The sequence below is a fragment of the Falco rusticolus genome, chromosome 9, assembly GCF_015220075.1.
Source record: "Falco rusticolus isolate bFalRus1 chromosome 9, bFalRus1.pri, whole genome shotgun sequence".
NCBI lineage: Eukaryota > Metazoa > Chordata > Aves > Falconiformes > Falconidae > Falco > Falco rusticolus.
This window is the reverse complement of record NC_051195.1, coordinates 23,434,811-23,461,799: the sequence shown is the minus strand read 5'-3', so window position 1 is coordinate 23,461,799 and position 26,989 is coordinate 23,434,811. Positions and strand designations below refer to the sequence as shown.

General features: G+C 47.7%; 2 protein-coding genes and 1 non-coding gene across 5 annotated transcripts in view; all 3 read left to right on the top strand.

Moving 5' to 3' along the window:
• Window positions 1–1,408: 1,408 nt before the first annotated feature.
• On the top strand, window positions 1,409–17,994 carry CWF19L1 (CWF19 like cell cycle control factor 1). The gene is made up of 14 exons (XM_037400842.1): window positions 1,409–1,510; window positions 1,591–1,675; window positions 2,556–2,634; window positions 4,870–4,971; window positions 5,763–5,977; window positions 7,947–8,065; window positions 9,794–9,878; window positions 10,714–10,854; window positions 13,105–13,216; window positions 14,862–14,941; window positions 15,518–15,727; window positions 16,522–16,641; window positions 17,573–17,670; window positions 17,760–17,994. The coding sequence occupies exons 1-14, from the start codon at window positions 1,488–1,490 to the stop codon at window positions 17,902–17,904; spliced, it is 1,614 nt and encodes a 537-aa protein (XP_037256739.1). The 5' UTR covers window positions 1,409–1,487; the 3' UTR covers window positions 17,905–17,994.
• Window positions 16,213–16,354, top strand: LOC119154192. The gene has a single exon (XR_005106367.1). It is a non-coding gene; the product is annotated as a small nucleolar RNA SNORA12 (small nucleolar RNA).
• The window catches only part of CHUK (component of inhibitor of nuclear factor kappa B kinase complex), a 31,641-nt gene continuing 22,612 nt past the window's right edge, over window positions 17,961–26,989 (top strand). Inside the window, exons 1-5 of one of the 3 annotated variants that reach the window (XM_037400838.1) lie at window positions 17,961–18,174; window positions 18,251–18,345; window positions 20,178–20,292; window positions 23,155–23,224; window positions 26,776–26,864. In XM_037400838.1, coding sequence (XP_037256735.1) covers window positions 18,016–18,174; window positions 18,251–18,345; window positions 20,178–20,292; window positions 23,155–23,224; window positions 26,776–26,864 — 528 coding nt within the window. In that variant the 5' untranslated portion in view covers window positions 17,961–18,015. Of the gene's footprint in view, window positions 18,175–18,250; window positions 18,346–18,379; window positions 20,029–20,143; window positions 20,293–23,154; window positions 23,225–26,775; window positions 26,865–26,989 lie in introns of those variants that run through there. The other 2 variants (XM_037400839.1, XM_037400840.1) reach the window with 2 other exon arrangements.

The window sequence follows — 26,989 nt, the reverse complement described above, 5'->3', positions numbered from 1 at the left end:
ACATCTCTGGGGAGGTCCCACAGGCTGTGGGGCAGGCAGGGGGATGTTCCTGTGATAGGGCTCCTTCCACCTGGGGCAGGGGCACCTGAAGCAAAGAGGGGAGGGTGCCAAGGGGGCTCAGAGCACAAGCTGCGAGGGTGGGAATGGCCACAGTGTGGGCAAGGATCACACAGGGAGGAGCTGGGTAAATATCCTGAGGGAAGAGTGGAACTGAAGCAGGACCCAAAGCTGAGCAGCTGGAGAAAGGAAGCAGCCTAGCAGAGATGCAAAGGGGACTCTTGGAGAACTGAGGGAGCCTCCAAAGGACCTTGCAGGGTGGAGGGGACTGCCCCAGCGCGGATTACTGTGCACTCTGAAGAAGTCAGATGTTGTTGTGACTGGTGCCCTCTGCTGCCGCTAGATCATGTTAATGATCTTAATAATTTTTTAGAAACATTTGCTGTCCTTTGCAACATTGTAAATCTTTACCATTCGATAAAGGAAATGTTCTGGCATCTCACTACAGTATTTCTAAGACAGCATGTGAAAGCATGTGGATAGGATTTTCCTCTTTTGGTAGAGTTTTACTGCTGACAGCACTGACAACTCTCTTCTTTACATCTCAGCAAGTCGTAGACTTGTCCCTAGCGATTCCTGCTGCTCTGATTTCCCTTGGAATAAGCTCTGCGCTCAGATTCAGTTTCCAGGATCTTAAGTTCTCGCCTAGACACGTCTGATATCCCCCTGTACAGTGATTTTCCGAGCTGCAATCACACAGACGTGACTTTACGTGACCAACTACTACTGACTTCATCTCTCACTCAGTCGTTACCAGCATTTAAAAAAAAAAAAAAAAAAAGAGCAATTTTGTGTAGACAGCACTCCCATACCTTAGATGGGTACAGCATTTATTTTTCTTGATGAAACCATCCTCGTTACCTGAGACCATAAAATACGTTGGTGACACAGGCTGGCCGGGCACAGCTCAGCACCAGGGGTCGGGGGGAACCGCTCCCGAACGTGACATATGGCGACGGCGAGTGGCCCCGCGCAGGCGCCAGGCAGTGCCCTCAGCTCAGAGCCCCAGGCGGGCGCCGGGCAGCCCCCTCACCTCAGCGCCCTGCGCGGCAGCCCCCTCAGCTGAGCGCCCCGCCACGCGAGCCCCCCACCTCACCTTCAGCGCCCCGCACACAGACCCCTCACCTCAGCGCCCCGCCACGCGAAACCCTCACCTCACCTCAGCGCCCCGCCACGCAGGCAGCCCCCCCACCTCACCTCACTTCAGAGCCCTGCGCGGGCACCAGCCGCTAACGGGAAGGGGCTGGTGCGGGTTGACCCTGCTGGAGCTACAGACTCTCACCCCGACACCACCCCTGTCCCATGGAGCTGCGGCGGGGCGCTTTGGGCGGCGCACCCGGAAGCGGCGGCGGAGCCCTTTGGGCGGCGCACCCGGAAGCAGCGCGGCGTTCGGGCCGCGGCGGCGCCTTCCCGAGCCGAGCGCACCTGCGATGGCGGCTACGCCGCTGCGCGTGTGAGTGCGGCGGGACGGGACGGCTGACGGGGGACGGGGGCTGGGGGCCGTGGCGGCCGCTGACGCGCTGTGTCCCGCAGGCTGGCATGTGGCGACGTGGAGGGGCGGCTGGAGGCGCTGTTCGGGCGCGTGCGGGCCATCCAGGGCAAGAGCGGCCGCTTCGACGTAAGGCTGCGGGGGGCTGGGGGGTGGCGCGGGGTGCCCCGCTGCGCTGCCTGCGGGGCGCGGGTCAGTGGGGCTGCTCCGCCTGGGTTTCCCGGGCTCAGTGTGGCGGGTGAGGTGGGGGGCTGGTGGGGGTCCCGGGCTCAGTGTGGCGGGTGAGGCGGGGGGCTGGTGGAGGTCCCGGGCCCGTGTGGCGGGTGAGCCGGGGCGCTGCGGGGGTCCCGGGCCCGTGTGGTGGGTGAGCCCGGGCGCTGCGGGGGTCCCGGGCCCGTGTGGCGGGTGAGCCGGGGCGCTGCGGGGGTCCCGGGCCCGTGTGGTGGGTGAGCCCGGGCGCTGCGGGGGTCCCGGGCCCGTGTGGCGGGTGAGCCGGGGCGCTGCGGGGGTCCCGGGCCCGTGTGGTGGGTGAGCCGGGGCGCTGCGGGGGTCCCGGGCCTGTGTGGTGGGTGAGCCGGGGCGCGGGGCAGTCCCTGGGTGGGTTTTGTGTGGAGAGGGTGTGTGGGGGGGTGGTCAGGCGGGCATTGCTGTCCGGGGCCGTGCTCGACCCTCTGAGGCTGGGATCCTCCTCTGTCCGTTCGGCGTACGAGGGGCTGTGAAGGGGCTCAGCATCCCTCAGCCCTCCCTGACCAGCACCAGAGCGCTGGGGGGAGCCCTAGTCTGTGGGCAGAGGGTGCGGGGGAGCAGCTGTCTCTTTGTCATGTTTTACACCTGCTAATGTTACTGTTATGCATTTAATACTAGACACAGGTAAATAGAGGAACCTCTTTACCAAAGTGCTGCTGAAGCAATGCACGTCACGGTGTTGTGACAGTTGAGCGCATCAGCAAAAAAGTGTGTGTTGTGTCTTTGGTCAAATGGTAACTCTTGTTTTATCTGGTGTTTTTAGATGCTTTTGTGTGTTGGGAATTTTTTTGGGTCTACTGCAGAGACAGACTGGGCAGAGTATTGCACGGGGGCCAAGAAAGGTAAGGGCATCGCTCAGGATGCTGGTGACCACACTATTTCACGACCCAGTACTTCACTGTCTCATTGCAGTGTGCTTTTGAATTCAGAAGTCAAAGTTAAACAGGGTAATGTTAAAGCAGTTGAACTCAAGTAGGAAAACTCTGTGCAGTAGAGAAAGATGAGTTTATTGTAAAACAAAACTCATTCCTGTCACGCTGTCAGACAGGAGCAGAAATATGCATATGTCCAAGTGGCCTGCCCATGATTTGGGCATCAAGGCCTGTTCCTGGCTTATCTGGCCTGCACTGTTTGCAGTCATAGGAGAAACATGGGATACTACTAATCTGTGTCAGGGTGTTCTCTTTCCTTGCCTGGATATCTTATGGCTCCATTTCTGTTCCTACCATCACCACCTTACAGCTTCAGCCTGCAGGCTGCCGTGTGGGGCAGTCTTTGTTTTCTCAACCTGGGTAGCCTGAGAAGCTGTACATAGATGTTTACAGCACTTCAGTCAGCAAGCCATGGGATCCCAGCCTGCCTGCCAGTGTGTAGTCCTTCTACCACTCTGGTGCTTCCCTTGCAAGAAATTCTCTGTCATTCCCTGTTCACACTCACCTTCACACTTCCACCACAGACCTCTCCGCAGTGTGAGCTGTGCTGCTCTTCCCCTCCCTGCATTCAGTCCAGTCCCAAAGAGAAAAGGGAAAGCAGAGGTACTGGCAGGCTGAGCGTCTCTTTCTTCAGCTGTGGAGATCATAAGGCTTTCCAGAGGAGCAGGGTTTGCCCATTCATCCTCAGCCCTTGTGCTGAAGATGTTTTCCCAGGCATGGGTATGAAAAGGCCTACGTGGACTTCTCTGCCTCTTTCCTCTTGTAAGGGAGATACTATGACATAAGCATTTGTAGTGCTCCTCTTTCCTCTTCAGTACTACTCTCGCTCTCACCCCTGGCATTAAGGCAAGCCAGAAAGGAGCTGGGACTCTTGCCTTCTGGTTCTTCCCTGCTGCTGCATCACTCCCCAGTTATCCCCTGCTGGTTTGTGCATCTGTGTGGGTTGTCTAGACAAAGACTGTCCTGTTTGCTGCTTGTGGCTGAGGACTTACCATGGCAAGGTGTGCTGCTTTGTGGTGTTGTTGCTATGAGAATATAAGGAGAATCGTTAACTGATTTAAACTTCACTCCCAAGGAAGCTCTCTTGTGCATGCAGTGAGAAAGGTGGATGTTAACAGCAAAGTCTTCCCTAGACCAACGCATTTTTGCTCATTCTCACTTGAATTCTTTACCCTTTGAACGGTTGAAAAAATCTGTAGCTTATAATATCATCTATATGCACATCTATATAGCTACAAACAAGTTTTGTGTTATAAGCCATCCGTGAAGTTTTCAAACTCTGCTCTGCCATTGAAAGCAGTCTCCTGTATCTTCTGACTGTGGGAGCTGGAACTGCAAGCAACAGTCTTAACTACAGCTGTAGCAGAGTTGCAGTATTGATGCTGCTCTCCCTTCTTGAATAGGAAACTACTGCTGGTTTTTATTGAGTGAAAAAACTTAAGACCTGGTGACCAGGTGTTGACCAGCTTACTGGTGTACTAGTCTGCCAGGAGATCTACAGGAGGTGTCTCTGACATCGGTTGTTGCTTTTTCTAACTTTTAGTAGCTTGAAAAGATTTGACTTACGCTGTTTGGAGATACAAATTTTTATGTATCACCTAGCCATAGAGAAATTAAAACTAGTACTTCCCATTGCTTTTCTTTATTTATTATGTCCATCAGTTGTACGTGAAGTAATGCAGCAAATCCTTCTACCAAGTGAATCAAAGAGCTGATGAACTTGAGTTTTCCCACTAAAACATAAATGGTTGGCAGTTTTTTGATAGCTGTACAATTTAATCAGCCTAAACTGAATCGCTGGGTGTCCCTCTGCTCTGGTATTTACTTAGCATTGCCCTAGGGAAGGCCCATGTTTTTAGGGCTATGGATCATTTCTGAGCTGATCTTATGTAGGCAGTGGAGTGAGTTGTAGTTAAAGCAGAGGTTATTCTCTGCTGGTGTTATATGCATCTGTGGAAAGGCCTGGGGACTTACTTTGAAGGAGGGTTTCTTGTTCTGTGCTGATTGCTCCTCAGCATGCTGCAAAGGAGCAGTGTTGGGGTCTGAATGGATGGGGCTTGCTGCAATTCCTAGTAAATGTGGACTGAACTTGTGATAATGTACTTTAATTAAAGCAAACTGAGTGCATGTGGTTTTCCTCCTCAGCTCCAATTCCAACCTATGTGCTTGGTGCTAATGACCAAGAGACCGTGAGCTATTTTCCAGATATCAGTGGCTGCGAATTAGCAGAGAACATTACTTATTTAGGTAAGGCTGCAGGCTGTTGGTAAGGGATGTGCATTTGCCCAATGATGCTGTCATTAACCTGTTTTCTGATCTTCCCACTTCAAAGCCCTTTTTCTGGAAGTTTTAAGGTGGCATTTCTTATTCTGGGGTTCAGACTATAGTTGAACTCTATGTTGAACAGCTGATACAATCTGCCATGTAAAACATGAGAGAACCCTGCTTTTTTGTGTTGTTTTCTAACACTTAACTTACAAAGCAAAAGGAAGAGTGGTTGAAAGAGTGTTCTTTGAGGGCGTCTTACTCCCATAGCATGCCCATCTTTGTATGGGGGAAGTTTCCTCCTTGAAGTATGATTTTGCCATGCACTGAAGCTGTACTGGAGTAGCAGAGGTAAGAAGTATCATCTTTAAAGGTACTGAAGCTATAGCAAAGCTGAAAGGAAAAACTAGTTTCTTTCTAGAATGCCAGCTGACAAAAACGTAACAAGTAAAGGCATTTGCAAGTGGCTTTTTTTACTCAACCTTCATACTGAATTTTTGATATGGGTTTATTTTTGAGACACAAGATAGCAGTGAGAAGAGAAGACTGGGGGTTGTCTGAACAGCTGCTTCACTGTAGGCAGGGTTGGGTTTGAGCCATTGTGCTAAAACGTGTCTTTACCACAGTTGATGGGCACAGAAAATGAGCTGTCTGTAAGGATAGTTTCAGTAGAAGTAAGGCAGGACTATTGAATTTGGTCCTCTGTCTGTGGTGCAACTACAAGATTATTTGCAATATCTACATCTCAAGCACGTGCCTGTGTATCAATGCAGGCCGTCGAGGTCTTTACAGTGGAACTTCTGGACTGCAGATCGCCTACCTGAGTGGTACCGAGTCCCAGGATGAGCCAGCTCCTGCCTACAGTTTTAGTGCAAAGGATGTGGCAGAATTAAAAGCATCTTTGTTATCAACCCCAAACTTTAAAGGTGTGGATATATTGCTGACATCCCCCTGGCCCAGAGATGTGGGGACTTTTGCCAACAGTGCGGTAAGTGTTCTGTTTTCTTCTGCAATGGGTTTCAAAGTGGATTTAACAAAGGATTGTGTTTCTGCTTGCTGTGGCATTTTGGGGTATTGGGCCATCTCCAAGTGCTTGAGAGAGCTGAGAGTAAAAAATGGATATCGAATGTTCTGTCTCTTCAGAGAAGAAGGACCAGTGGAGACAGGGTATTGTGAATCTTCAGGGTGTTTTATCTGTCCCTGCCTGAAAAAATCAGTCAGTAGCTTTCATTTGATCGCAGATGTTGAATTCAGTTGGTTACAATTGCTGTGAAACAATGCTGCTAGTCTCTGTTGTGGAATGCTGGGCTCTAAGCATCTTCAATACCACTTGACATTAAGTTGTTCCTTCTCCCCGCTTCAAAACTTTTAAAATATTTTGGTGTTCATTTCCTTGCCTATAAGTCACCTGTACTAAATACTCTGGTTCTTCCTCTGTCTGAATTTTGAGGATGTTGCTTCATTTGTGTCCAGTTTTCTGTTGTTAATGTTCCTCAGCAGAAGTGATTTTCCAGTCATAAGTTCAGGTGATCTGAAACGTTCCTGGAGAGCAGGGCCGTGTATCATGGCAAAACACTTTTTGCTTCCTCTCAGTATCTTCTGACAAAGACAGATGATCCTTAGTCTAAACACATAAAGAACCCTTCCTCATCTTGCAGCAACCCAACTAGCCTACAGAGTTGGAGAGAAAAAAGTTGTAGGGATGTTCTGGCTTAAAAAAAAAAAGCCAGGTCTCTCAAATCCCATGGGAATTCTCTGTAGTAGTTCAGTGTATCATTTCACACTTGGTTTCCCTTGGTGTGAATTTTCTGATAATGTACTCACTTGGATTAAAAGAGGAGTGTATTAATAATGATTATATTCAAATATGCATCTTGTTGGAGTGTGTACTTTTGTCACCTGAGGATTTTCATAATAAGTCTTAAGAGATTCCCTTGCACACTGAGACCCTGAAATCCTGTCACTGAAAGCAGGAAGTTTGAGAAATAAACAATTAGAGCTTTTGCTCTTTGTTACCTGACGTTTCTCTTTCAGCAAAAGTGGTGTGAGGAGCTGAAGTGCATGGGTGGGAATTGACTCCTGGAGAATTCTGTGGGTTTTCTTTTCCTGAGATGCTTGGTAGCTCTGGCTGTTTTCAGTGGGGCTGGAATAAGCCAGCCCTCAGTGCAGATGCTGCTGGGCTCCCCTCTGCCATGCCTGCTGCAAGAGAAGCAGGAGGGAGCACAGAGAGGAGGACTGCTTTCTTGAGGGTGGGTTAGTGCCTGTCCCGCTGCTGCAGTGAAGGGCTGTGGCAGATGCCTGCCAGGTCAGAGTCCCTGTTCCCTGTGCTTTTACAAAAGATAACAAGGTAACAGACATAGGCTATTTCCGAACCTCTTTCTTTCTCTGCCCTTGTCCTTCCCTACTTCACAGTCTAAGGCTAAAAGGGAAAAGACAGCACAAGAGCCTTCACCCAAGGAAATGATATCAGGTCTGCTTTTTGGTTGTGTTTTGGTTTGCTCTGAATTCTTAGAGATGAAGTGGGAAAAATTTTTGATTCCTAAGAAAACCTCAGAGTTTTCCTATTTACTTGACTCATACACTAAAGCTTTGGCACTCTGGACATATGGTCAAAACTTGTCAATGATTTTGACATCTGTTGGTGTTTGCCAAACTCACTCTGTGCTGCCCTGGCGTCACAAGACAAAGAGAAGGAAAATATGACAAACTTGGATTAATGAAACAAGTGGATACAAACCCTGAGTACTTTTGAAAAGGAGGCACAGAAAAAGGAGTACATTATTCCTGAGAATGGAATAAATGAGTAGGCTCTGGTTGGCAATAAGAGATCAAGCCCTTTTGACTTTTTTTCCCACTTCCAGGGAATGGCAACTACTATAGTCAGTCTCTTCATTTCCAGCATGCATTCACTGCAATCTGATGGTTTTTTTTAATAAAACTGTGTTTGTATCTTGTAGGGAGAAATAGATACCAAGAAGTGTGGCTCCAAGTTAGTATCTGACCTAGCTGCAAGTCTCAAACCAAGGTACCACTTTGCAGCCCTAGAGAAGGCCTATTATGAAAGACTTCCATACAGGTTTGTAAGATCATGTGACATCTCATTTATTAGTCTAATAAGCTTTCAATTTTTAAAGAACACAGGAGGAGGACAACTTTAAAATAATTTTATGAAGTCATCCAGCTCCAACACAGAGTCAAGATTGTTTCTCATGCATCTTATTGCTATAATTCCTGCTGCCTTGAGAACTGTGCCATTGTTGACAATGCTTGTCTGAGTACGTTGATGTGAATCTGAGGCCAAGTTAGTTGCCCTCAGTTGCCTTTAAACACCATTCAGCCTAATTCAGGGGTGCATCTCTGAAAATGTATTGTGGGAAACTTCTTGTGTGGTGAAGAGACGGGTGTCTTCAGTCATAACTTTGTATGTAAAATGTGACTAGTGACATGCTTTTCTCTAGGTAAAAAGCTGGCTGGGTGGCCGAGCCCAAAGAGTGGTAATAACTGGAGTTACATCCAGCTGGTGGCTGGTCACAAGTGGTGTTCCCCAGGGCTCAGTACTGGGGCCAGGCCTGTTTAATTCTTTATCGATGGTCTGGATGAGGAGATAGAGTGCATCCTCAGTGAGTTTGTAGATGACACCAAGTTGGGTGGGAGTGTTGATGTGCTGGAGGGCAGGCAGGCTCTGCAGAGGGACCTGGACAGGCTGGGCCGATGAGCCGAGGCCAGCTGTATGAGGTTCAACAAGGCTCAGTGCCGGGTCCTGCACCTGGGTCACACTAGCCTCACGCAGCGCTACAGGCTGGGGCAGAGCGGCTGGGAAGCTGCCTGGCGGGGAAGGGCCTGGGGGTGCTGGCTGACGTCCGGCCGGCTGAACATGGGCCAGCAGTGTGGCCAGCAGGACAAGGGCAGTGATTGTCCCCCTGTACTCGGCACTGGTGAGGCTGCACCTCAAATACTGTGTTCAGGTTTGGGCCCCTCACCTCAAAGGAGGATGCAGAGGTGCTGGAGTGTGTCCAGGGAAAAGCAGCAAAGCTGGGGAAGGGTCTGGACACAAGTCTTGAGGAGCAGCTGAGGGAACTGGGGTTGTTTAGCCTAGAGAGGAGGAAGCTCAGTGGGCCTTACTGCTCTCTACAGCTACCTGAAAGGGGCTGTAGGCAGGTGGGGGTCGGTCTCTTCTCCCAGGTAACAAGCAACAGGACAAGAGGAAACAGCCTCAAGTTCTGCCAGAGGAGGTTTAGATTGGATATTAGGAAAACTTTCTTCACTGAAAGGGTGATGAAGCATTGGACCAGGCTGCCCAGGGAGGTGGTGGAGTAACTATCCCTGGAAGTGTTTAAAAAACACATAGATGCAGTGCTTAGGGACATGGTTTAGTGCTGGACTTGGCAGTCCTGAGTTAACAGTTGGACTTGATGATCATAAAGGTCTTCTCCAACCTAAATGATTCTATGATTCTATAAGGTAGGTGTCAGAACAACCTATAAATAAAACTAAGGCTGTCATGTTAACATTGGCTAAGATTTATTAACCTTTCTGCAGGAAACATTTTAAAGATGTATCTCTTTTCAGACTAGTGAATTGTCCTCTCATCTCTGTATTTGGAGTGCAATGAGATGTAATTTTGGTCTGTGTAGCTGTTTGCCGTTAGACCTCATGAGTCTGTCTGTCCTTAAGCCTCCTTGTTCTTGGCCAAAGACACTGTGTGACTGACATGCTGTCTTGAGTAGCTGGAGGACACGTGATTTTCCCACTGTCCTTTTCTATATTGTATGTGCCAGTACAGTCATGTTTTGCTTCCTTACAGAAATCACACAGTGCTACAGGAGACCCCACAGCATGTGAGCAGGTTTATTGCACTTGCTGATGTTGGCAATACAAGCAAGAAAAAGGTACTGACACTTCCGAATATTTCTTTTATATTCAAGCACAAGTAATAGGGCAGTAAGCCCAGCTTTGGCTAGCTAGAAGATGGCATCAATCACTTAAAAGCTTGACTGAAGTGTAGGGATCTGTCTCACAAGTAATAGATACCATTTGCCCATTATGTCAGAAGGGTAAGGTCTGCAAGGTGTGTTCTGAGGTGTTAACTTTTCTCTACCTGGTCAAATGGCGTGTAGCTGTGAAGACAGCTGCAGAGGAAAGTGGTTAGAAAGTTGCCATTGCTTCCCCTTCCCCAGCTACTTTATGTATTTTCTGTTTGCATGGCCTGCTTTAAGAAGGAAGTAAAATTCCAAATGAACGGTTACAAATCACTGAAAATAACTTCTGGGATGGGCAGAGGCTGTTTTATTTTGGTTTGGTTTTAACCTTAAGAAAGTTACAGAGTATCAGTGTAGAAGGACAGGTTGCTAATGTTAGGAATCAGGCCTGGTAACAAAAAAAGGTCCAGGAGTTCTGGACAGAAAGAAGGCCTGGAAACAGGCAAGGGTCAAGGTATTTCTTTTTCAAGTAGGACACACTGCTGTTTTTCAAAAAAGATCTTTCCTTAAAGTGAAGAGTGAGCCACTTGGAAGCACTCCATAAACTCTTGGTTGCACTGGGTGGGAGACTGGCACAGAAAGTGTGTTTTTCATATCCTGCCTTAGCTTGAACACTTGATTTGCTGGGTTACTGCAGTGCTAAGTTGTGTTACCATTTCAGGGTGGCTTAGTTCACAACTGACCCTTTCAAAGTTGCAGTCAGGGCAAAAGTTTCTTGCATTTGAGCTATCTGTTTTTCTTCTAGTATCTCTATGCCTTCAGTATTGTGCCGATGAACTTGATGGACCCTGCAGAGCTAGTGAAACAGCCACAGGATGTTACGGAAAATCCATACCGAAGATCACGGAAGGAGGCACAGAAGACCAAAACACCCCTGTGTGCAGAGGTACTGCTGCCTTCTCCCCAGTGTGTGCACTGTGGTTTCACTCTCTGTGTTCAGGGAGCGTAGGACAGTGTTTGGCTTAACCTTGGAATATTTCTGTCCAAAACACTTCAAGGTTCTGTGCAAACTATTTCTATTGACCAAATTGTATAGATTCAATGCGCGGGAGTTTGTTACAGTGTGTCCCTTCTTAAGCCAACCTTATCCTCAGCTGCATCCACAGCAGTGTGACCAGCAGGTCAAAGGAGGTGATTCTGCCCCTCTGCTGCACTCTTGTGAGACCCCACGTGGGGTACTGCATCCAGCTCTGGAGTCCTCAGTACAAGAAGACATGGATCTGTTGGAGTGGGTCCAGAGGAGGGCTACAAAGATGATTAGAGGGATGGAATGCCTCTCCTATGAGGACAGGCTGAGAGTTTTGGGGTTGTTTAGCCTGGAGAAGAGAAGGCTCCAGGGAGACCTTACAGCAGCCTTTTCAGTACTTAAAGGGAGCCTACAGGAAAGATGGGTTAATAGGGTCTAGCAACAGGACAAGGGGTAATTGTTTTAAACTAGAAGAGGGTAGATTCAGGCTAGGTATAAGGAAGAAATTTTTTATTATGAGGGTGGTGGAACACCGTAACAAGTTGCCCAGAGAGGTGGTAGATGCCCCATCCCTGGCAACATTCAAATTCAGGTTGGGCAGGGCTCCGAGCAACCTAATGTAGTTGAAGAGGTCCCTGCTCACTGCAGGGAGGTTGGACCAGATAACCTTTGAAAGTCTATTCCAACTCAAACCACTCTAGATTTTTCCTGCAGGTCTGCATGGTGATGCTGTAGTTAGATCTGCTTGCTTGTCAGGACTGTTCCCTATGGGCACCTCAGAAAACATGGTCTTACTCTTTCTAAGCTTGTAGACTACAAATTACTCCTTTGCAGCTGGCCCTCAGTTTTCTCCCTTAGACTGCTGGCTACTTAGATGCTACATTTTTTGATGTTGCATTTCCGCTGTATCCCTCAATGCTGGTGAGTTTGGTGTTGGGTACAGGTTTTTTTTCTCAAGCATGCTAAGTTACCGGCTTCATGCTCCTTTTTAAATATTGATTGTTTGCCAGATGAGGGCAGAATAGTTCTTTCTTGGGGCCTGAACACTGAGCTGTTTGTGTCAGAAGATCTGAAATTGCCACCTTCACAATTTCATCATAGACAAGTAGATTCTGTTCATCACTGTGGAGACTCAGATTACTTTCCTGTGCAGAGCATGTTATGCCCTCTAAGCATTGTGGGGTACTCCACTAATGCGGACATATGAATAGCTGTGCGTGTATATCTTAATGTAATGTAGAGAAACCAAATTGGGAGCTCATTGGCAGAAGGGAAGAATACTTGGCCTGAAGTTAGGCTTGACTTGGTCTTTGCTGGACCAGTGTGTCACGTAGGAAGTGCAAGCATTGCTCTCCAGCCTCTCTCCCTGCAACGCGCACACAGAGTGAGGGGCTGGCTTCTTCCAGCTGTCAGCATGGCTGGGCATGAGGGTGACAGACACCTCCTGATCCCTTTAATTGTGACAACCTCCCCACCCCCAGCTGAGACTTGCTGTGGTGTTCAACCCCTGGCAACAAGGCTTTTAACAGACCAATCAGTCAGTAACCGGATAGAAGCAAAACTTGTACCTTTGAGCTGAACTATGCAATTGGTGACAGGCACAAGAGCTTGCCAGGGTTACTGGGAGAAATGCTTCCACTGTACATGCTGGTTCTTACAGTGCAGGCTGTGTTTTAGACTGCAGTTGTGATCCTGTGTGGGAACCCTGCTCTTTGCCATCTCCTTCCCCAGCGCTTTCCTCTGCAGCATTGAAGCCTTCTAGTGGTATTTTGCTGTACATGACAATTTAGTCAAATGGTTTCAGCTTCTGTGAGTCTGTTGAGAGGTTAACATCTCTAAGAAATAAAGACATTCTTTTGGCACTGGTTGTCGAGTGAAAAAGAGATTTGAATAATCCATAAAATCAAGCAATTCTGAATGTTCAGCATGAGACTAAATAGAAGAACATAGCAATTTGGGGCAGCTCTCCCAGATTTTTTTTTCCCTGGCTGAGGCAAACCCTGCTGTGTTTCTGGGAGAGCTCAATTCATTCCGTTGCAGGATATCGATGCTTTCACTGTTGATGCCTTTCAAAGGTGGTTACATACCTCTTCAGGAAAAATCAAATTCTTCTATGTATTGTGACTCTGATATGGTTATAATGGGCTTTGGTTTTCATTTTCTAAACAGGAAGAACCAGCTTGTCAGTTTTTCTTTGATTTGAATAAGCATCAGGGAAAAAAACGTCCCTCAGATGCGAAAGAGAGAGGGAACTCCCAACCTAAGCAAGCCAAAAAACCCCGTAAGTATCTGGATGCTTTTTTTCTGAGCTCTTCCCTTGAGGCATTAGACTATGTCACTTGTCATTTTTCTCAAACCGCTGAGCTGTATATGTCAACCTGCCAGTGTGCTCTGTCACTATACTACATGCCGTGGGAATACAGAGAAATGAAGGGTCCCTTGTTTCCAGCAAACCTGACAATCAATAGGTGAAAGAAAAATGAAAAGCATAGTTTTAAAAGCTAGTCGGATCTGTGGTGGTTGTGGGTGGGCTGATTCCATTTACCCTCTGAACCATACTGGCCTCCGAATTGGCCAACAGGCAGTTTCACAAAGCAGCGTGTTTCCGTTCAGAGGGACTGCAAGAAACTGGATCACAGTGCTGATGAGTTCTTGAAAGACCACTTCAGTTGTTTTGTGCTGTGAGTTCACAGAAGGGAGAAAGCCCTCCTGTTATCTCTCTATTTCTGTGTTGTAAATCTCATTAGTTTGTCTGACCTGAAGAAACTGAGATGAAATCTTCAAAGATCATGACTTCTTAGTGCCAGTGTTATTGCAAGCATGGATCTTTAGAAATGTTGGTCTTGGTTATACAGAAATTTGGGCTTAAAATGCAAATGTAGGTGTTGGCCTCCTCTTTTGTTTCTGTGGAAGCTATTCCCACTGCCAGTGGGTAAGAAGACATTTTTCAGAAATGCCTTTGGTAGAAAAGTCTAGTTTCCCTTGTTAACGTGAGACTAAGTTGTTCAGTTTTTATTTATTAGATTTCCAAGCCCTTTGCATAGTCCTTGCCCATAACAGGTCTGCAGGCTAAATTACTTTATGCTGAGATGAGCGCAGTGTCATTGCTCTGTATGTGCCTGCAGAGGCACAACTGGCTGTAATGGCAATTTTAATGAAAGATTGTCTGGGTTTTCTTGTTTTCTCCCATCGCTTCTGTAGGACATAGTGTGCTATATATTCATGTAATTTCAAAGTCTTCTGGAGTTTGATGTCATGAGAATAGAACCTTGTTACACTGTTTTGCTGAGAAATGAACCCCAGAACTGGACATTGTTTCCTGCAGTTCTTGGGAGACCCCTGTCATGTTTATTGCATTTACAAAACTGTTTGTCTATTCTTACACACAACCTGCAGATGATGTGAATATAGTGTTTGACCATAAGGAGAGGCCTAGCTTACCAATGCCATCAACTTACGTTAAAGGTCAGCTCAGGTATCACAGTTTCAGTGTGAATCCAGGTGTTTTGAGTGTGATGAATAGGCCAGAACTGACAAATGTGTTTGATAGCGTCTGTCCTTGTCTGTACCTATGTAGTAATTTTACCTTATTTTGATTTGTTTGTTTAAATTTGCTGGTGCTTTCTTGTTAGTAAGTTGTAACCACTAAATTCCTGGAATTGGTGCTCTTCCATTAAATCAGAGCACTCAATGAGAATGGCAGTCAACAAGTGCATGACTGCCACCATCTCCTGTCTTGCTGGAATCTCTCAGAGACACCAGTTCCTGACCAGATCTGCTTCCAGGAGCTGTGTCCTTCTGACACCTTCAGCACTTCATCAGCTGGGAAGGGTGGCTGGAAAATAACAGCTTTTCCAGATCTTGTTCTGTTCCTTGTTCTGACAAATAAGCCTTGTGCTAACACTTCTTTCTCTTTCTCAATAAAGCACAGTCTACAGGGCCCTGCTGGTTTTGCCTTGCCAGCCCAGAAGTTGAGAAGCACTTGGTTGTTAGTATCGGCACACACGTAAGTACCTGTAGCATGTTCTTTGCTACATGACAGCAGAACGGTGCCAAGACACAGCAATACGAAGTATCAGTCTCCAATTTTAAATCTTAAAAACCCCAAACTTTATTTGCAGCTGACTCTTAGTTTTGTTTTCAGTTTCTTTGCATCTCCCCTACAAAAAACGTAAATATATAGCTAAAGTTTCTAAAAAATGAAGCCTGGCCCAGTTTTGCTCCATCAGCAGAGCTGGATTACAGTGCCAGAAAACTTTTTGCTGTGCCAGCCCTCATGGTTTCCTTATGTTACCATCTAGCAGAACTCCTGCATCCTGCAGACAAGGCATTCTCTGGCATTCAAAAGATATTTTTGTTGTGTGTGTGTCCTTTAGCAGTCCCTGTCTCATTCTTCTAGTAATTAATAAATAGCTAATAAACAATCCCTAAGAAGTGACATAGAGGAGAAGATTCTTCCTGTTCCCAAGGCAGAATCACTAGGCTGGGCTATACTCAAAATGCAGTCAGAGAGTAAATTTCCACAACGTGGTACGTAAGTGTTGCTTGCAGTGAGTAACTGGTGTGTATTGTTTCACTCTAGTGCTATCTTGCCCTTGCCAAAGGTGGCTTATTACCTGATCACGTCTTGATTTTGCCTATCGGGCACTACCAGTCAGTGGTTGACTTATCTTCAGAGGTGGTGGAAGAAGTGACCAAGTACAAGGCTGCCCTAAAGGAATTTTTCAGAAGCAAGGGAAAGAGATACGTCCTGTTTGAAAGAAATTATAAGAGTCAGCATCTGCAGCTACAGGTATGGTTTTAGTGTCACCCTGGGAGAATATACACTTGTACATACCCGCAAATGAATTGAAAGAGAAAGCTCACCTTCAGCTTGCCCTCTTTATTCTGTGCCTTCACAGAGCATGGAGAGAAGTTGTCCTATGCACAAATAGAGCCAGAGCAAAAATAAAACCAGTGTGCTGCTTCTACCACAGTCCTTGAATTCTTCACGTTACAGCAGCACAGCGTTGGTTGTGTTGAGTGGGTGAGGAAAACTTTGCCCTGCATGGAACTGATTAAAAAGCCCACAAGGTTTTTGGATAAGCTGCAAGACCTCACTCTGACTCTGATTGGCACACACTGGCACACAAACTGTGGTGCTCACATTTGTAACTGATGTAGGCTGAAAATCCAAAGACAGATGCAGAACTCTGGTCATTGTCTGCTAGTACCAGCCCTTTGGTTTGATTTAATTTTTTTAATTTTTTTTTGTCCTTGTGTCAATCTTCAGGGTTTTATTGTGGTGGTTTCTGTATTTGGCAGATCTGTAACTGTAACAGAGCGGCCTTGAGCTACCACAGAGATCAGAATGGAGAAGGCTGTGCTGAGAACTTTTTCAAGCTTTTAGTTTTCAGCTTTTTGTTCAACTCCTACAGAAAAAACCTCATAAGTTTAAGCCTGTACAGATGGGTGCTCACCTGTCTTGGTTGATGATACTGAGCGTTACTGAGGAGCATGCCAGCTCCAGTGATGGATTGCTTGCTTTCTGCAGGCGGTTGGTTTGTCTTTTCTTCTTTTTACGGAAATGTTGCCCTCCCTCTCCAGGTGGTTCCTGTCCCATTAGACCACTGTACTTCTGAAGACATTAAGGAGTCCTTTATTGCACAGGCACAGGAACAACAGATTGAATTACTAGAAATCCCAGAGCACTCAGATATCACGCAAGTATGAGACAAGATTTCACCTGTTACTTACTTTCCCTCTGTCCTATCTAGGCCTCTGTTTCCCTCTGCGGTCACTTTGTGTTGTACTGTTAAGCTATTGGAGGCAGACCATTGTAGACTTGGTTTGGAGATATGTCAGATATATTCTGCTCTGGCTGAAGTTCCTGTGAACAATAGATGAGTTGCTTATCTGATAATTATTTTAGCTATGTCTAGGGCTCCCTGAATTCATTACTTCTGATATCAAACAGCAGCCCTCTTTCAGTGCTGCTGCACATCAGGTGGATTTAGGTTCCCTTGTGTAAGAATCTGAAAGAAATCTTCCCGTGATATCACAGAAATGAGTCAGTAGTGACATAGGGTTGTTTTTTTCCTTTGTGCTCAGTGGTCACAGCGAGACCTGATCTGTAGCGGGAGCCAGAAATAGCATATACGTGTGCTTGTCCCTTTCTAAGCCATTACAGCTCTTGATATGCATGTTGGCAAGCTCAGAGGTTGGTGTCTCAGGCGAGAAATGTGAACAGTCTCTTCACATGCTTTCCTTCCTCTAACAATGTGCCGTGTTAGTACGGGATGACTTAGCTCAGGTTAAGCACAATCAGAACCGCCTGGTTCTCCCGTTGACTGCTCTGTAGTGGTAACTGCAGAATTAAGCCACCACCAATGTTATATTAGTGCCCCTTCAGCTCATGATCCCAGTGGAAAGCGATCCATCGCATCGTGGTTGCATGGAAGCTACGGTTTGTCGCCAGCTACGGATGCAGTTGGGTGCCGCTGGGTGGGTGGGTGCGTGCAGCCGAGTTTCCCCCGACGAAATGCCTCCCTGGATCGGGAGCGTCTATCTGCCCTGTCCCAGACCCGCGCCCTGCGCTGCGGGGGCTGCGGCGCTGCCGGCGGTGCGGCAGCTCCCCGCCTCTCCCGCTCTCCCGCAGGTGGCGCAGCCGGGGACGCCCTACTTCTACGTGGAGCTGGACACGGGGGAGAAGCTGTTCCACCGCATCCGCGGCCGCTTCCCGCTGCACTTCGGCAGGTGGGTGCCTCCCCGTCCCCCTCCCCCGCCCCCGCCCTGCGGCGCCGGCGGCACGCGCGGTGCCGGCGGTGACGCGGCTGTGCTTGCAGGGAGGTGCTGGCGAGCGAGGCGCTGCTGGCGCTGCCGCAGCGGGCCGATTGGCGGCGCTGCGCGGCCGAGCGGGCGGAGGAGGCGGCGCAGGCCCGCGCCTTCCGCCGCGACTTCCAGCCCTTCGACTTCGCCCTCCGGGCCTGACGGCGGCGCTGACGGCGACGGCGGACGCGCGGCGATTGGCGGGCGGGCGGGCGCGCGCGGTGACGCGGCAATAAAGGCGGAGTGCCGGTGGCGCCGAGTGGCTGCGGCGCGATGGAGCGGGGCGCCCCCCCCGGGCCCGGTGGCGGCGCGGAGCGGGCCCCCGGCGGGGCGGCGCTGCGGGGGCAGCCGGCGGGCGGCTGCGGGCCTTGGGAGATGCGCGACCGCCTGGGCACCGGCGGCTTCGGTAACGTCTGCCTCTACCAGCACCAGGTGGGGCGGCGCGGAGCGGAGTGGGGCGGGGAGGGCCGGGCCGGGCCCGGGCGGCTGACGGCGCTGTGTCCTGCAGGACTCGGGCGCCCGGGTAGCCATCAAGTCCTGCCGGCTGGAGCTCAGCGTCAAGAACAAGGACCGCTGGTGCCATGAGATCGACATCATGAAGAAGTGAGTGCGGACGAGTCGGCACGGCCCGGGCAGCCGGGGCACAGCGGCCCTCAACAGCCGGGCTGGGGAGCCGGGGCGTGGGGACAGGCGGGGCCCGGCCCTAAGAACCTGCCGGGGTGAGGGACCGAGGCGGGGGCGGCCCTCAACCGGCCGGAGTGTGGGGACAGGGCAGGGGACAGCCGGGGCCCAGCGGCCCTTAACCAGCCGGAGTGTGGGGACAGGGTTGAGGGACAGGGCAGGGGGACAGTTGGGGCCCAGCGGCCCTCAACCAGCCAGAGTGTGGGGGACAGCAGGGGCCCAGCAGCCCTCAACCAGCTGAGCTGAAGGACCAGGGTGTGGGGACAGCTGGGACCCAATGGCCGTGAACCAGCCAGGCTGAGAGACCAGGGCGTGGTGACAGGGCATGGGGACAGCCAGCCCCCAGACTCTGAACCAGCCAGGGAGAGGATCTGCCCGTCACTTAGCAGCTCTGTGCTGGCCTTATCTGTCATCGCAAGCTATCAAAGTGTTGCTGGTGTGCTGTACTAGCTCATGCCTTGGGTTGGGACCTTGTGACATCCAAAACCCCTGCCCTTCTGTTGCCTGGGCTGTTTGCCCATCCTGAATTCCTCCAGACTCACACCACACAGCGCTTTTGAGTTTTAACGTGGTGACGTGAGAACACCTGCATGTTCTCATACTGTGCAGTGTGTTCATCTTTGGTCTAGCACCTGGAGGGGTCCTAGGAATTGCTTTCTTTCTGTCACACTTCTGCATGTGCAGAATAATGTTTCCTAATACTTTCTCATGAGAAAGTATGTACTCTATATTGCCCACCATCCCTCTTTCCATCGTGTCACTTTTGAGGCACCTGAACCGGAGCTGGCCAGGTTTGTCCTTGGGGATGTGAGTAGTAGCTCTGGGTGGTGGGGCCTTGTATGGTCCTTGGGAATTCCTTGGTCCCTTAACCAGGGACCCTGTCCTGAGAATTTCTCCTCCCTTTTGAGAGAGATCCCGGAGCATGAAATGTGCCATCCCACTGGTGGGAGCAGGGATACCACTGAGGGTTGTTCCAAGTTGTCTCCACCAAGGTCTGCAGTGCCTCTGCTGCATAGAGCTTTACCAAGCTCCTACTCTGCCACCTTGTCGCCCTCGCCTGCTCACTGTATGCACTAACATTGGAGACCATTTGCAGGTAACCTGAGTTTGTAGGTCGGGGCTTGGTGATCACTGTTCTTTTTAGCATTTTCACCATATTTGTTTCTTGAATACAAGCACTGAGCGGCACAGCTACAGCTGCTCTTGTGGTGGCTTCCAGAGGCTTTGGAAGGTGCACACAGAAGTAATTTGCCTTCACTTCCTTCTGGATGTGTCAAGAGTAATGTATATTAGAGACAGTCAGGGAGCATCTATATGAATTCGGTTGCAGAAACTAATCCTTCCCCATGTACGTGGATTTCACCTGCCTGGTTCTACCTTCCTGGTACCATTACACAAGTGTTAACAGATTCCTATGAAACCCTGGGGCCAGGGAGAAACTGTCCCCGCATGCAGAAACAGAGACACGTATGTAACAACTTTGCCAGGAGCGTGTAGGAATCCAGAACCTGAGCCTGGATACCCATCATCAAAGTCCTCTACCTTGACTTTGAGACATCGTTTCTTCTCATCACAAGTGTGTGGATTTTATGCATCTGGATACTGGTAGGTACCTGTTGAAGAGTGTACTTCTCAGCAAGGATCCATTTGGGGAACAGAAATTGTACCTGAAACATAAAATGTGGTTGGTTGACAATCTGTTGTCTCGTTCTTCCAAAAGGGGTCAGTTTTCATCGAACTTTCCATGTGCTTAGGTTGAACCATCCCAATGTAGTAAGAGCCTGTGAAGTTCCTGAGGAGATGAACTTCCTGGTTAATGACGTTCCTCTTCTAGCGATGGAATATTGTTCAGGGGGTGACCTCCGGAAGGTAACATCTGCTTTGCTTCACGATATGTAGCAAAATAAGTAGTGTTAATGCTGTTTCTGTAACTGTGGCTGTCTATGAGACCACGTGTGTTCTGTGGTGCTTTTTGAGTACAGGTGTGGGGAAATATATGTAAAGTGGAGAAAAAAAAAACGTGTGGGAAATGAGGCTTGTGTTTTTGAAACCAGAGGACAGAGAGCAATCCAAGGGCAGATACTCTCTTATCCTGAAGCAGCGTTTCCTTTCGTGGAACTGTTACAGCATTAATGCAACTTCCCGTAGCCTAGATACACCCAGCCTGTTTGGCTTTGCTGCAGTGTGTCTCTTACCTGGTTTTGTTTCACCTCTATCCAGTGTTGTATTGCTCTCAGCACAGGGATGGATCCTTTTAGTACTGGGCTGGACTGGGGCCTCCAGGTCTTCAGAGACTTTCCTGCTGAACGGGAAACTGCCCTACTGCAAAGCAGCAACACCCAAGAGTAAAGGAACCTTTCAGCAGCTCCCCAGGCAGCAGCTGCATGGCCCAGTAGAATTTATGCTCTCTTTCCTTTGCAGCTGGCTTCAGGAAGCAGCCATTTGTATAGGGATGAAGAAACAAATCCCTGTTGGCTAATGTTTGCTTAGAAGTCACCTCGTTGAAGTGATTGGGAAGTTAATTTCACTGTTGGTTTTGGTACTGCTGTTAAATAGCACTGGATGAACGCAAGCAGATTCTGAATGCAATAACTGCTTATTTGTGATAGCAGCTAGTGAACTGGTAACTTGCTGAGCCTCATTTTACTTTTTGGGGTTGCTTAAAACAGTAAGGATAATTTTAAGAGACAGTTTTAAGGTTGACAATGAAAGGAAGTGGGTATATATGAAATCAGCATTTGGATGTTGCAGACACATGTAGGTTACCATGTTCTCAGCGATGCTTGGGTGTTTTTGCAGAAAAAGTTTTGAGACTACTTGAAGGTAGATTGGAAGCCCTGGCCAAGAAAGCTCTACTTACAATGCAGTATTTGATCATTTAATTCCTAATGAATCTTTTGATGTTGCATAGATGCTGGGACAATTACGGAAGTAACATGCTTGATTTAATTTGATCACATGTAACACTTTGTTCCTTAAAGAAAAAAAATGCATGTTTTTTTTATTTCTGATCCTGTTCTTTAAATCTTTTCTCTTACACTTGCTTGGTGTTATTTTTGTTTTGCATTGCTGTAAGTTTCTCATTGCACTTGTGTGATCTTCCATAAAGCGTGGAAAAGCATCAGCTTCTGTCTATGGGCCGCGCACATTTTCATGCTTGTGCTCTTTCAGAGAAGGGTGGGCTCTGAGTTTGATTTCTGACTTTGCCCCTCTTGTCCTTTGTTGTTCAGCACATCTACTCAGAAGTTAAGGAGCGAGATGTTGAAGTTTGGCGGCTTCTCTGTAGAGGTGTGACTACTGGTTGTGCCTGAAGTGTGGGAGGCAGGCAAAACCACGAGGATACATCATGGCAGGAGTGGCTGCAGTGCAGAAGTGTACCCTCAGTCTAATCTATAAAAGCCTTCAGTGAAGTAAAAATCAGATCACAACTTGGCTGACTCAGGGCATATGCAGGAAATTGCTGGTTACTTATTGACAGATCATTAAGACTGATTGGGAGAGGTTTTCTTATGGTGCTTCCACTAGACCTTTTGCTAGAGGAGAAAAATTTAGGGCAAGGGAGGAGAGATGAAGCACCTTAGAGTGGAGACAGGGCTGACAGTTCAGGTTATGCTCCGTGCTGTGGGTACTCCAGTGATCCACAGGCCAGTGATCTGCTTTTTAGCTCAGGCTTAACTAGGTGGGCAGCCTGAAAGCCAGCATGCTGAAGTGTCAAGCAGCTGCCTCTCATCGTTGGAGGGCAGTCAGGAAGGAGACTGTGTCCCAGGGCAGAGCTAGCCAGCAATCAAGCGCTGAGCTGAAGAAGGTGACTTGTGTGAAATGGGACAGTCTGCAGCCATAGCACCATTATCAGAGTTACCCTTTACTGGTTTTAAGGTGCCTGACCATGAGGTGGGTGGCTGGTATCATGGGTTGGACCCTGCAGGGCTCAGGCAGCATTAATGGAGTGGGGACTGACTACAGGTGACTGCACATTGTTTGGCAGCCACTTGCAGTGGGGGCTGATACCTGGATGTTTGTGTTTTCCATAGCATGGAGTATCACTTGGGTACAGCACACTGAGGAAAACAGGCTGTGTTAGAGTCCATGGCCAGCTTGTGCAAATTAAAGCAGCAATTGCTTTGGGCCAGCTAAGCTGTCTGGGAGCAGTAAATAACTGCAGTGATCGTCTCTTCTGTGACCTACGCTGAATTTAGGCGTTAACCTGTTAGGTTCCCTTCTCATCCTTTTGTCAGCAATGTGTGTTTGAATGCCAAGGGCTTAGATGTACATCCATTCCTTTTGCTTTTTGTCACTCAATTTATTTTCCTCGCTGGAGAGTTGTTCTCCCAAGCAGCAGTCCTGCTTCAGGTATATGGGGTGTTCCCAAACTTCATGAGATGAGGAACAAACTCCAGGAGCCTTGGGATCCCTGTTGCCTACAGCCATATGGCCCTGCCTGTGTCTTTTGCCCATTTGCTTTCTGATGTCTCTTACACTTTTGTGGTATTATTCTAGTAGTCCAAATCTTTTCAACCTTATCTCTGCACTAAATTTTTATTTTGTCTGAGTTGTTTTCTTTTTCTCCCATGCTCTTGTTTCACAAAACCAACTACGTCATTCAACTGGAGTTATCTTTGAACTGTGCTGTTTTCTGTGTCATGTCCGCAGGGCATGGAAGGAGTTGCTCTTGACTGTCAACAGGGGTCTAAACTGGTTTTGTTTTTGTTTTTTTTTATTTATTTACTGTAGTTGCTGAACAAACCGGAAAACTGCTGCGGACTTAAGGAAAGTCAAATACTTTCTTTGCTTAGTGACATCGGTATGTAGTCTAGTGCCTTTCTTGTGCTTTGGTGTTTTTTGTTGTTGTTTGCTTGGGGGGTTTTTGTGGTTTTTTTTTTTGGGGGGGGGTGTTAATTATGTGTAATGGCATGTTGCTTTTTCAGCTGACCCTGAAAAGGGGACTTAGGAGAACAGGGTGTTAAATCAAATCAGGTTTCTATTGCAGAGGAAGGACTTGATATCCCTACTGATCACAGAGACAAGAAGCTTTCACTAATGACCTGTCTGTGGAATGGAATTTGAAAACCTGTGTAGTGGTCAGTTGTATGTAACTATGACCTTAACATTTTATTTTGTTAAGGCCACGTTTTTCCATTCAAACCCCGTTTCAGTACATGACTCTGGGAGTGTCAAACCGTTATGTTATTTGAAGGAATGTAACTTTTACAAGCCAAAAAGCAAAAACCAATGTGACAAGTGCCAAAGTTGCCCTATGGCTTCTCTGTGTAGGTTTTGCTTAGTAGGAGGGAAATTTTGTTTGTTCAGGGTGACACTACAGAGGAGATGACAAACTGGAGTGGAGCTGAGAGCAAGATAGGTAAGAGCATAGCAGAAGAGGAAGCCAACTATGCGAGGGCTAGTCCAGCAATCTTCTGGCTAATGATTTGCTCTCAACTGAGGGTTGATTAGGTAGGCAATCCCAAAATAAGCATGTCTAAATGTTGAGAAGCTTCTTGTTTTGGAAAAGCAATTCTGTTGGTCTGCATTAGAGCTGTGGCTAGTGCAGTGGTGGAGATCATCGTCTCCTTTACTTAGCACTGGTGAGGCTACATCTGGATACAATTGTCTGCATCTGGCCCCGAGTTCCAGAGGGGTGTGGAGATCCTAGCAAGGACCTGCAAAGACAGCACAAGGCCTGGAGCACCTGACCCACCAGGAGATGGGCTTATTGAGTCTGGCCGCAGGGAGGCTGAGGAAGGTCTGAGTGCTACAGAAAAGGGCACTTGTAAAGGTGATGGATAGGACTAAACTGTACTTGATGAGCAGCATAACAAGGGCACCAGCCCTATGTTGCACAATGGCAACTTGAAGCGCGAGGATGGAGAGGAAATCTCCTTTCCCACTAACACTGCCGTTGGGCTGCGTATGGCCCTAAGAAAGGTCCCAAGGCAGCCTGCAGGGAAGTAGAGTGATGACAAGATGAAAATTAGCCAGACATCAACTTGATTTGCATTACAGAAGGTGTCTGATGTCTGTGGATTTCAGATTCTGCAGTTTGGAAAGGGAGCAGGCAGCAAATCCATACAGGATGGGAGTAGCCCAAGGTGACACCACTGCTCATGGGGAGCAATTTAATTTGATACCTTTGGGTGCCTGCTTTAAAGCCATTTCCCAAGGCTGTAGTAATCTAGGAGAATGATTCTATGACAGACTTGCTGGCATCCAGGAATGTTTCATCAAATATCTCATTTTTCAGACTGTTGAGCTGTAGCTTGCTTGATGCCAAATTCTTGATCACTGAGGGAACTGTAAGAAAATAAAAGATGTGAGACTTGAAACTGGCCTTCCTTTAGAAAGTACCTGGCTTCTTGGACACCATTGGAGGGACAAGTCATCTGTTTGAGCACGATGCCTACTGATGGTTTCTTTAGCAATTAGGCTTTCCAGTAGAGCTCCTTGGTTTTTTAGTTCTCTTACAGATAACATGTCTGTACTTGTAGGAATGAAGCTAGTTTTGGCAGGAGAAAGCATTTTGGATGTATTGGCCTGGGCTTCTGTCTTTCAGTGCTCAGAGGGCTCAGCTGAGTTCCTGAAATCAAGCACAACCCTGTATTCCTTCCTTCTTATTCCCCTTCCACCTGCAGAATGGGGTCTATTGTCTTCATAATGAGTTAAATGTCTCTGGCATGTCTTTGGCAAAGAGTTGAAACTGCAGTGGAGAAGAAATGCAAGTTAAAGCTGGTAAATGTGTAATGATAAATCAGTGAAGGTTGAAGACTTTCTCCCAGATGGGAGAAAGTGTTTGAACTGTGGACAAGGCATGTTGGTTGAATATTTCTCTTAAAATAATGAATTTATATAGTCACGGCTGGTTAGAAGCAGGCTTTACACGATGTGCAGTCAGAATATCTTTTGCATAGGAAAATTTAAAATACTCCCATGGTGGAGATGAGAAAATACAATACCTGCCTTGGGCCTTTCATGGGACCTTTTCTTTTATTTCCACTTGACCATCTCCCAAGATTGAAACGTCATTACTTTGAAAGAAAAAAACTAAAAACCAAACTTCAGATTTTGTGGGTGGTCTTTTGCTTTTTGGCTGTGTCCTGTGGCAGACACTTGGTAATCTTTTATTTAGCAGCCAGTGTTGTTATTTGGGTGGATCGGTAGTGAATTTTCCCTTTCCTGCAGGCAGGATTTCTCTTGTTTTCATTTTTGTTAGTGGCTCTGCAGACCCCTCAAGGCAGTTCAAGTGTGGACTGTTGCCACAAGGCAAAGTCCTGCTCTTTGGCTTTTCTTGGGGCGTGCCCCTCTTCCCTCCCCTGTTGCATTCACTCCCATACCCAGGCAAGGAGCAGGTTCTGGAAACCAGACTGGCTAAAACCTGATTATTTGTTTCTTAGCAGTTTCCAGCTGGATTGGTCCCAGGATCAAGCTGATCATGTGGCGCCATAAATACTTGCGCCACCATGGAAATTACTTCTGGGAAAGGAGGGTTTGGGACCCTGTGTTCCTTCTGGGGACAGCCCTCACATAGGCTGGCTTAAAGAAATCATGGAATTTCAGTGGTGGGGATGACAGAAGTGGTGCTACTTTGAGCACATCAGTCCCTCATCAGCAGAGGGGAAGCCTTGAGCCCCTAAGTTCAGTGTTGTTAATACTTACTGGGGCATTGCTGGTGGCATCTCAGTCAGCTGCTCCATGCAGTGTTAACCAGAAACTGCCCAGCAGTCGTTTTTTAGCTCCAGCAGTGCTTCTGCTTCGTTGCAGCTTCACTGATGGGGTGGTTTGCGATGTGGTGCTTTGGCAGTAGTGGCAGTTTACTAGAAGCTTTGTAAGCCACTATTTGGCAGTAGTTTTAGGTCAAAGGGAAACAGCTTGTTTCATTTGCTTAATTTCAGTGCTTTCTTTCATCAGCATCTTGCATAACGTGTTCACATATATAAATAGCTCCTTTTGTTACCTTGTGTTAATTTACCAAGATCTTAGGCTAGAGGACACGCAGGGCTGTTTCAGGCTGCCTGCACATTTTGGAGACCTGTTTTGCTTGTCTGCATGCTGTGGTTCATTTTGTAACTACAGTTTGAGAGGAATTCAGCAGCTTCTCTTGTAAGGGCAAGACATGTGACCTGCAGTTATGCCATGAGATCTGAACTCTGTAGCAATCTCCATTTCTGCAGAGCAGAGGAACAGAGCTAATTCAGTCCTACAATAAATATCATGAATCTGTTGAGTCAATAGTTCTTAATGGTGCTTTAAAATGAAGATTTATTGATGTCAACCCCAAAGTTAGGGATGTTAGATTTTTATCAGATGTATCTTTAATCAGTGTGAGTTTATTTTATATTAAATCAAACACATGTCTTTCAGGGTCTGGTATCCAGTATTTGCATGAAAACAGAATTATACACAGAGATTTAAAGCCTGAAAATATTGTTCTTCAAGATGAAGGTGGAAAGGTAAGCCAGGGGGCCTCTGTCAGTAGTGTTTCCACTGCCACTTCTGGAAGTTGTCAGCAGCTTGGTCTGATCTGAGAGAAACAATGGAGAACAAGTAGTTCATGTCGTTGAACTGGGCTGAAAAC